Source organism: Hypomesus nipponensis, chromosome 21, assembly GCF_054491055.1.
Source record: "Hypomesus nipponensis isolate SF chromosome 21, ASM5449105v1, whole genome shotgun sequence".
Lineage (NCBI taxonomy): Eukaryota > Metazoa > Chordata > Actinopteri > Osmeriformes > Osmeridae > Hypomesus > Hypomesus nipponensis.
Genome location: NC_140381.1, coordinates 9,888,530 through 9,899,163, shown reverse-complemented (window position 1 = coordinate 9,899,163; position 10,634 = coordinate 9,888,530). Strand labels below are relative to the sequence as shown.

The 10,634-nt window shown below is 47.0% G+C and overlaps 1 protein-coding gene across 1 annotated transcript; it reads left to right on the top strand.

Moving 5' to 3' along the window:
• The first annotated feature begins 775 nt into the window (after nucleotides 1-775).
• On the top strand, nucleotides 776-9,840 carry notum2 (notum pectinacetylesterase 2). Its single transcript, XM_084685950.1, has 13 exons — nucleotides 776-921; nucleotides 2,343-2,416; nucleotides 2,643-2,965; nucleotides 3,300-3,352; nucleotides 4,099-4,194; nucleotides 4,347-4,407; nucleotides 4,752-4,867; nucleotides 4,975-5,077; nucleotides 5,801-5,989; nucleotides 6,144-6,244; nucleotides 6,780-6,927; nucleotides 7,206-7,253; nucleotides 8,292-9,840. The coding sequence occupies exons 3-13, from the start codon at nucleotides 2,655-2,657 to the stop codon at nucleotides 8,596-8,598; spliced, it is 1,533 nt and encodes a 510-aa protein (XP_084542076.1). The 5' UTR covers nucleotides 776-921; nucleotides 2,343-2,416; nucleotides 2,643-2,654; the 3' UTR covers nucleotides 8,599-9,840.
• Nucleotides 9,841-10,634: the final 794 nt, after the last annotated feature.

Below are 10,634 nucleotides of genomic sequence, written 5' to 3'. Positions count from 1 at the left end.
AGATCAAATTCAGTATAGCAGTGTCATTGGGGTTCTTTTTATTTTGCGTAGGCATACACATTCTCTCAGACATATTTTTTTCTGGCCTCACTTGAAAGTAATGAAAGCAGCCCAAAACATGTGAGAATGAGGCTAAAATGCCCTTTCCAGCCAAAGCAAGAAGAGGAACTCATAAAACGCCTGTTTTAAAAGACGTTTTTGCTTTTAATGTCTAAATATGAGACGCTTGTGATAATTTCCGATTTCAATCATGACATTGGATCGTGTCCTGCCCAGATTCAGGGGATCGGAGCTGTGTGCTCAGTTTTCATCTTGCCGTCTTTGACACTGTCTGACTTTAAATGAAAACACCAGGACAAAAAAAAACAATTGTATTTGATGAACGTCATCTGACGAACCAATGTTCTTTGTGCAAAACACGGTCAAACGAACATTCTGCCAACCGTCCACCAAACCATGAACCCACCGTAACCCTCTGACTGTGCATGTCAATGAAGTAGTGGATGCTTTATCTGTAGATTGTAATTACCCCCCTTCCACCCAGTCCCTCATCTTCCCAGCCGATTCTCCTGCCCTTCCAAAGTCAACTGCCATTATGAGTTCCTGTCTGCCCCACACTGCCTCTGTCCCAGTCCCAGATTCCCAGCACGCCCAGGAGCCTCCCTCAGGCTCATTAAGAGCTTGATTGACACGTCAGGATGGTGTGCATTTCATTGATGAGAATTTTAGAGGCCCCGTGGGGCTCGTGATCTCCCTCAGCGATCGGCTGGGCCTGGTGCGTCACTCTCCAGCAATCCCAACGGGAGGGGGACGAGAGATCTGTTTCAAATGCCCTGCCTCTGCCTCCCCCAGAGGCAAAGCTTCTGTCCAGGAGCCCCTGTGAGACCATCCTTGGCCCCTGCCAGAGCTCCGCGACAAAAGGTAAAGAGGCCAAGTGAGGCTTTGTGTGGAAGATGGACTCAACCTCGGTTCTTAAAATCCTTAGGTGCCCATAAAGTAATGAGTAAGTTGTGAAGATTATATATAATTTTGTATCTAATTAATTTTGTATAGAATTGTTGATATTATAAAAAATATTTCTTGCTTTTGGCGAGTATACGGGTGCAGTGTAGTGTTCCTTGAATAAATCAATTTCGAGCAATAGCTGTGCACTCTATTGAACTGGTACTGTCTGTGCAAAAAGGATTGGGCTGTAATGTAATGCATTATTACATAGAAATGTGATAACAAAATTTCAACAAAATGGAGTGACAAAACGTGTAATGGGGTGATTACAGTTCAAGCCATAATTTGATTTGTATGAGTGAGACTTGTCCTACTCACGTCACACACAATGTTGTGTACACTAACAGGTGCAGGTAATAGATTAAAGTTTATTGACTTACCGGACTGTAATTCTTAAAAAATGTGTCATGGCATAAATAGTTTGAGGAGTTGTTGACAAATTCAGTATAGTCTGAGGATTGCTTGTTTTTCTCAGAACTTTCCTGAATATAAATGGATTAAGATCAACTTTGTAATCCTTATTGTCTAAAAAAGTATTTGACGATGAATCTTCTTTTGCACATTCGGTGTAGACCTAATCATTGATCAATTCATTGTTTATGTCGGCATTGCATACTAGACCTGGACCTTAATTAAACGTACCACTGGTTTTGATAGTGAATGGTCATAGGGCGTTCAATCGGGTAAAAAACTGCGAGTCCCTCCTCGACCTTCAGTGTCAGCCACTCTGTACACCTTGGGAGTGTCCGCGTCCGTTGGATTTTGAACCGTGCGTTAACTTTAAGGGGACCATGAGCTCTCTGGTCAGAGTGTGTTTGATGTGCGCGCTCCAGTGACCCTAGAGGTTACATACCACACAAAAGCACTATGCAGGTATGCCAACAATGTACGTGCTTAAATCAAAGCATAGGCCAACAGAGGTGGGTGGCGGGGGTGAAGGGAGAGAGAGAGAAGCTGGAGGAGGGGGGCAGGGGAGGGGGTTGAGATAGGCGGGTGGAGGCGGGGATGGTGCTTGTTGTGGGCCTCGGTCAGGTGGGAGGTTGGACGTGTGTGTCTGTTTGTGCGTCCATGCGCGTGTGTGTTCCGGGGAGCGAAGGCTTGAAATATGTTCAAGAGAAACCGCGTGTTATCTTTTCTCCTCGCACACTGACTCACTTCAACACCCCTGGAGTGTGCGCCTTGTCAGCGGCACCGGTAAACTGGCAGCAGCTCAAAGAGAATACGAGGAAATATGATCCATATGATGGTACTATAAAGGCTACCACCAACCTCAAGCCTTCACTGAAGACCTGGTCATCAACGCCACCATCACCTACAATTGTCTCCTTTGTCCTCAGCAGTGCCGTTCCTCCTCTCGACCTCGGCATCCTTCCTCGACTGCAACCCTCTTCCAGGCGGATATCGGAAAGGGGTACGTTGGGTTTGGAATGGAAGGTTTCCGATAACTCTGACTAGACCTTTTACATTTCGAATTTGTACATTTTCTATTTGAGGTTTGGAACCACCAATTCAAATAATCATCTTTAACGTCTCCAAATCTGCTTTAGGTAGCAAGAACTAGCAAGATGGATATAAAGTGCTCAGTTGGGTGTCATGCTAATGGTTTCTAATGATGATATACTCTTCTATTTTTCCAGGCTGGCTTGGCTATGAAGATACTAGGCCATCTGACTCTCCTGCTTCTGCTAGGAGGAATCTGTTGCCAGAATAACCGCAGTGCCAAACCCAGTGGCAAATCATCCAAGAAGTCTGGAAACCAGGGGAGTGAGATTGCTCATCATGCCCCAGAAGAAGAGTCTCATTCTGGGCCTGGAGGGTCGACAGAGTCAGGCAAGGAGGGGAGCTCTGCGGCTCGGACGGCCAATCAGCAGTCAGGTTCAGGGAACAAGGCCACGGATGATATGAAGCTGCACTTCCTCAAGAATGCCCAGGTGACTTGCAACGACGGCTCCGCTGCTGGGTAAGATGCTCTTGTGTTTCTGGGCGGGAAAGCTTGGGGAAGTGGTTTTTCTCATATTGTTGATATGATACTTTGAAAAAAAGAACTCGGACCAAGAATGTTTTACAAATGTATTTTGTTTTAGGCTCTCAACTTCAGCTTAGCCAGCATCAACCACCAACAATGCCGCAAAGAAAATCTGTTAATAATTATGTCACCCTCTTTATGTTGTGTTTTTTGAGAAAGAGGTCTCGTATAGGTAGATGTAAGCTCAGCACGTGTCCATATATGGTTGTGTGTTCGCTTGGTCCAGTCATTCCCTGCCCTTCATCTCCTGTTTATTTGTGGTTCACAGGTTTTACCTAAAGGAGTTCAAAGGCAGCAAGCGATGGCTGATATTTCTGGAAGGTGTGTATTTAAACCCTCCCTCCCAACTGGTTAATTTTATCTCGAAAGGTCAGCCTGTCTTGGTGCGACGTCCCCGCTGGCATTTTAACCGGTGGTCATCTTGTTTCCCTTTTTCCCCTTTTTCGGCGGCTGTCACTCTGTGAGCAACTGCCCAGGCCACCCGTCAACCCTCTCCCAACCCCCACCTAACCCCCACCTAACCCCCACCTAACCCCCACCCAACCCTCTCCCAACCCTCTCCCAACCCTCTCCCAACCCTCTCCCAACCCCCACCTAACCCTCTCCCAACCCTCTCCCAACCCCCACCTAACCCCCTCCCAACCCTCTCCCAACCCCCACCTAACCCTCTCCCAACCCTCTCCCAACCCCCACCTAACCCCCTCCCAACCCTCTCCCAACCCCCACCTAACCCCCTCCCAACCCTCTCCCAACCCCCACCTAACCCCCTCCCAACCCTCTCCCAACCCCCACCCAGCCCCCTCTCCATCACTTTGGGATATTTATGTGAATTGCGAGCATGTGTATTCTGGGGATGGGGCGTGTAGAGGCCACCGGATGCATTGCATCATCTCCAAAAACACGTTTCACCTGACTGAGCAGTGCATGCCTCAACTGACCCTCCCTCACTCTCCTTTCCCTTCCCAATGCTACTTAGGACTCCACAATAGACTAACAGGTTGTGGTCTTCCCCCTCTGCACCGGATGTGAGTAGGGGAGGGGAGCTAATATTAGTGTCTTATTTTTAGGGGGTTGGTGCTGCTACAACAAAGAGACCTGTGAGACCAGGTACATAAATATCCCCCGGCTCATGAGCTCATCTGACTGGTCCCTGACACGCAAAGGTAGGGTGCTTCCTTGTTTTAGAACTCACCGTCATTTGTGTTTTCGACGTGTCTACCAGGTGTTTGGGGGTCTGCACCGTGGGGTGAGATGCAGCTGTTTGGTTTGAAGACGCCCCTGTCACATTTTGACCCTCTGATTTGCTCGTTTACAGGAACTGGGATATTGTCCGCCCAGGCAGAGGAAAACCCTCACTGGTATAACACTAACATTGTGTAAGTGTGTCTTGTTCTCATTCTCTTTCTTGGGGGATATTCAATTGAACACATTTCATTACCAACGAGGCTTGACAAGCTACAAAAGCAATGTGTCTGTCATTTCCTGACAAACACACGTCAGGAAAACATTCAGTTTATCTCCATGTTCTCTGGCCGAGCATGCCAGCTACATAGATATGGCATCAGCAGTTAGAAGATCCTAATATCGGGTCAAATATGGCCACGGGGACCCGATCTGCCAACAGATGTGATTGAGGAAGCCAACTGCAAGCCGAGATGACATGTTGAAACCAACTTTGTCCTTGTCCATGTGTGTTGTGTGTGTGTGTGTGTGTGTACAGATTGATTCCCTACTGCTCCAGTGATGTATGGAGTGGTACGGGGCCAACGCCTGTCAAGGCAGGAAAGGGAAAAGAGAAAGAGAAGGAGAAGGAAAAGGAGAAAGACACCGATGCAAGTAAGACCTTTTTCAAGTCGAAGTTCACATTGCAATTTGTCAAGGAAAACTGATTTGGTATTCAGCAACATATCGTGTTTCTACATTCTCTTTTGTGTTTCTCATAGCTGGGTACACCTTCATGGGTTCCCATATCATTCGTGAGGTCATCAAAGACCTCGTCCCTAAAGGGATAAAGCAGGCAAAGGTTGTCATGCTGGCAGGGACGAGGTGAGCCCTCCCGTCTACTTCCACTCCCCCCACCCCTCCACCCCCCATCCCCCTTCTGTCCCTCCAGCCTCTCCCAGTTTGGCCCTCGACTCCATCATCCCAACCATACCTTCACGCCACCCCTACCTTGCCCCCCCCCCCCCACACACACACACTGCCCACCACCACACCACCTTCGATAACACACAAAGGAGCTGAAGGAAGTCTATTTCGGTTTCCATCCTGTAGTCTGTCACAAACATGTTTACTGGGTGGGCCTCATGGACAATGACATAATGTCTATTAAAGAACCTTGTTGGTGACGACCAACTTTCTCCCAAGGTTAGCACTAGCAGCCAGCAGTATGCTTTGTGGGACACAAACAAACAGGGAGTCCTGACAGCCTAGCTGCTTATCATCTCAAGTGCTAGTCAAAGGTGGCCATTTTGGCTTAATTGGGCATGGATCCAAATGGTCTCTGAGCCGCGATGTTGCCTCAGTGGTTTTCCTCCTCCAGGGGACTGTCCCTGAATGTTGAATGGATGTCCAGCAACTATCTGACTATACACTGTAATTTGGCAGCCATTTTGTGGCAGCCATTTGGGCTTAGATTAGCAGAAGCTGTATTGAAGGTACAGGAGTGCCAAGGAATATCAGTCACGTGTGCAGTGAGCTTGTTCTGTTGTGGATATGGCAGACATTTGGGCTCAAGTTTAAAATGCTTGTTTCCTTCCTCCCTTGCAGTGCGGGAGGAACAGGAGTCTTGCTGAACATTGAGAGGGTGTCCAGCCAGCTGGAACAGCTGGGTGCAGAGGCTCAAGTTCGAGGATTGGTGGACTCTGGCTGGTTCCTGGAGAGTAAGCAACAAAGGGCACCAGACTGCCCTGACAGTGTCTCCTGCTCCCCTGTAGACGCTATCAAAAAAGGCCTGCGGTGAGACAACAACGTCAAATGTCCCCGTTTGAATCGTAATGCCAAACGTTGTTTGTCTTAAGTAGACAAGAATCCAGTTTGGTTCTGCAGCCGGTTTACATTCTTGACCTTGTTAACGTCTCGACTGTGGCGCGTGGCTTACCGTTTGTCTCAGGCTGTGGAATGGCGTTGTGCCTGAGGCGTGTCGGCAGCAGTACAAGAAAGGGGAGGAGTGGCAGTGTTTCTTCGGCCACAAACTCTACTCCACTTTGACCTGTGAGTGATCTGTCCAACCCTTATCTCAGTTGTGTGAACAGACTGACCCTTCAAGGACCAGTGTGGGTCCACCTCTGTTTCTTTTCTTTTGACCAAATACGAATATATGTAAATGAAAAATCTAAATAATGACATTTCCCTTTCCCTGCCACGATTGGTGATTTCGTGACTTGACAATTGGCTGTAACGAATGCTTTTCACGGAATATCAGAAATTCCAACCAAAGCAACAATCCACAGTTGTCTGAATTGTCCGTCTCATAGCTCTTTAAGCCATGGTTCTCCAATCCGCTGTCCTGCATGTTTTAGATGTTTCCCTGCTGTAGCGCACCTCGAGGACCAGGATCGGAGAACCCTGCTTTAAGCTAACACAGTGTTGAGAAAAGGCGCTAATCCTTTTCTCGACACTATGTTAGCTTCCAGTGCTCTCCAAGTGAGCTAGCTATCTAACTGAACCTGCTAATGGCACTGCATCACTAGCCTGTTGTGTCCCTAAATGGTCCGTGTGTGTCTGTGTGTGTGTGTTTCTGCTGAAGCTCCTCTGTTCGTGGTGCAGTGGTTGTTTGATGAGGAGCAGCTGAGGGTTGAGAATATCTACCTGGGAGGCCAGACTCTGTCAGGACAGCAGTGGACTTACATGCAGAACCTGGGCAAGGAGCTCAAGAGCTCCCTCAAAGATGTGACGTAAGTCTCTACTGTACTGGAGTTTTGTGGAGAAATGGTTGATTTGGTAGGGAAAGAAGTTACAAAATAGCAAGACATTCGGCTAAAGAATATCTACAATAATGTGACATTACGATCCTCCAAAACGTATCAATTGACGGAGAAGATGAACATTCAGGCAAAGACAGATCGTTTCTGAGATACTTCACCCCCCTTGAAGTCACACAGTGGGCGTTACATAGTACCTCTCTTGGCTTCTCGCTTGACTGACTGTATCTTGTGTGTGTCTGTTTTTGCAGGGCTGTCTTTGCCCCCTCATGCCTCTCCCACACATTGATCACTAAAAGGTAAGGACATATGACTCCTGCTGCCCTGAAAAAGCACATCAACTACCCCCCCAGCCCTTCTACCCCTCAACCCCCAATCCCCCCCCCCCGCCACCCCCTCCCCGCCCTCACCCCCCAGTCGTCCTCCGTCCCTCCTCCTTAACTCCTCCCCCTCCCACACTAACCCCATCCTTACCCCATGAGCTCATGCTGCTCTTTCTGCACGCTCGTCCATCACGGCGCATTCTGCGAGTCACTGCGTGCCATTTCACACTTTCACTAACCCCCCCAGCACCCCTTTATACACACACACGAGCACGCGCCCACCCCATACACACACACACACACACACCTTCACTGAAATATACGCACGTACAGGGCCACGCACGAGAACACAGGATCTCTCCAGCTGGACATGGGGGAGTCAGGGTCAATGGCAGGGCAAGGGGGTGGAGTCTCGGCTGTGCTCTAAAAGGCAGAGGGATGCGGTCCTCTCTGGGGGTTGAGCGCGTGTGTATGTGTGTGTATACTTGTTTGTGTGCGTGTGTGTGCGTGTGTGGGGTGGGGTGACGGCGTAGAGGGGTGTGAGGCAGGTGGGTAATTTCACAGTTTGGTAATCTAATGCGGGCCAACGATGTCGATGGTTGCGGTCGTGTTAGGGGATCAGCACAGGTGGCAGCTGGGGAACGGATTGAGATGCGGGCTGCCAAGGCAAACTGCTAACCAGGCTCTGTGGGGGGGTGGGGGCAGGGGCTGGTGTAGCGTTGGGGGTGGAGTCAGGACAAGTGGGGCCACTCAATCTTTCTCTCTCCTCTGGTTCACTGGCGTTGTCTTTCGTTCTCGCTCCTCCTCACTGCTCCTTTTTTTCCCCGGCTCTCATATGCACTTGCTTGCCCCCGCATCTGCTATGCTTGTTGTATCGTTTTCCCAACTAACCTCCTTCTTTTCCTCCTTCCTCTTTCTCTCTCCTCCTTTCCCTCTTTCCTCTGCCCTCTCCCTCGCTCTCCCCCTCGGTCTTGCTCTTCAATTCTCTTGCACTCCCTCCCTCCCGTGGTACAGTAACTGGATGAGTTTCCAAGTCAAAGGCACCTCGCTCCCCCGGGCGCTACAGTGCTGGGACAAGAGTCTCCAGGAGGCCAACCGAAACAGCAAGACGCCCCTGAAGGGCTGCCCCTTCCACCTGGTGGACGCCTGCCAGTGGCCCCAGTGCAACCCCACCTGCCCCACCCTGGTGGACCAGGCCACCCAGCAGGAGCTCACCCTCTTCCAGATGCTAGTCGGCATGGGCCTGGACCTCCAAAAACTCGGCCTGGACCCCAAGAAAGACGGAGCCGTCTTGACTAGCATGGTCAGCAACGGTGGCTAAAAAAAAAGCAAAAAACGCGAGTGGAAAAAGCGAGAGCCGTTTTTGAGGGCTTTTTTAGTGAGAGAAAACAGTTATTTTTGAGTTGTGACGTAACCATAACAAGGTACAGAATCTGGTTACTTCTTCTTGTGCCGCTCAGCATTCCATTGTGCTCCATTGTTCTTACCTTGGCGACCTGACTGGTGGGTGTCTCACTGGGAAATGTGTCTGTTCAGTTTGTCTCCTGGCGCCCTCTTGTGGGCAGTTGAAGGAGTCGCTCTAATATCAAAATCGGGATATGCGAGCCTTGGGTTCTACACAGAGAACAATGAGTGTTGAGAACGTTGGTAGATACCAGATACCATACCTGCAACACACTTTCATCTGAATAACACAAAGTATAATTTTACCACATGATTTGTGGTGAGGTTTTTTACACTATTACTGATTGGAGGATATAAATCAATTTTACAATTGAATTTCCATCTTTTGTAACTGAATTGATCTTCGAAATGGCTGGGGTTGTATAATTGAATGTAGACTGGAGAAACATATGAAGAGATTGAGAGAGTATAATGTCCATTTTCAGGAAGTACTGTACTTTGGAAGTAGACAAGCAAGAAAGGACAGATAAAACACAAAAAAATCTCACCCATTTCACAGACTCTACCGTTGCAATTTACTCATCAATTTATGGAATTATTTACATCCTATACTTCCTATACAACCCATTACTGCCGCAACTTAACATGTCTGCGTGTGAGGCAGGCTGTTTGAATTTTTCAAAAGTGAAGGCCAATATTTCTAAATGGCCACATCAGTGGCAAAGGCCATAGAACTTTCTGCATTTGCTTGACTATTGTTTTGAACTGTGTGAGATCTGAATTGGTGGTTGTGTAAGCCCATTTGACATGTGGTGTATTTTCTTTTCAAACGCTGAGGTAATCACCTCTTAGCTACATACTGTATGTGCTATGTACTGTATCCACCCTATATGGTTGTAAGACACAATATATATAGCTATTGTATGACATCACATTAATATTTGCTACCGTTTTCAAGTCTTCTGACACAGATATTTTAAAGAGGCTTTCTGATCATAATCAGTCTAATGCTGTCAGAAACAACAGCAAACGTGTATGTATTAATAATAGAGACTGTATTTACCATGTAAACTGTAACTTTACACGCACCAAATTGTTTACGTTGGATTGAGTTGTATGTTCAACACACTGAATAAAAGTTTTGGATTAGCCCTGAAAATCTGTCATTTTTGTACCACATTATTACCATGCATTTGTTTGTGTACACTTTACAGAGAGCCTGCAGATGCGTCATTGTCCAATAAACACAGTCCTTTGATAAATTCCCACGCTACTACTCTATGTCACAGTACAACTCCACATTGTCCACTCAGTCTCATTGCATCTCATATGCATCAAATGGGATGGATGGGTGGGGGCTGGGTAGATGGACGGATGGACAAACAGACGCACACACACATACATTATTTAATGAAATATAATTGGATCTCTGTATTTTTGTGCTTTTGTATACATCTCTGTAAACTCTCCCTTTTGAGAGGATGTGATGTTGAGCCTTTCCAAACCCTTGACGGTCAACGATTGTTTAAAACCTCAAGAGTACTCCAACCACCAGGTGGCGATAAATCATTTTTCAACAACATGCCACTAAAGAAGTTATAAATAATGTTATTGATAGCAGGTTTAACAAGTATGTTATAATGTAGCTGTTATAAATTAAGTGTAGCCTAGTTGTTTGAATGAAAAGGGATTTTATTGTTATTATTTTCATTGGATAGCCTTCAATACAAGATTACATCCATAACAAAACTAAATGTATTGTTTTAAAGCCATTATCCGTGTAGATATAGAAAACATAGCAAACTGTATTGTCATATTATTTGTATGGCATATATGTTGGAATTTTATTTGATTGTTGATGTGTATTGTTGTGATATAATTCGTAATATTTGATACGATTCCGATCATCATTTTAATTTTACTGTTACGAGTGTTTAGATTAGCAAATCATTC

Bases quoted from the DNA above. Each gene is read 5' to 3' on its own strand.
- notum2 (XM_084685950.1), top strand. From the start codon at position 2,655: ATGAAGATACTAGGCCATCTGACTCTCCTGCTTCTGCTAGGAGGAATC. The intron at 4,195-4,346 runs GTAGGGTGCTTC...GCTCGTTTACAG, and splicing joins CTGGTCCCTGACACGCAAAG to GAACTGGGATATTGTCCGCC. The intron at 5,990-6,143 runs GTGAGACAACAA...CGTTTGTCTCAG, and splicing joins GCTATCAAAAAAGGCCTGCG to GCTGTGGAATGGCGTTGTGC.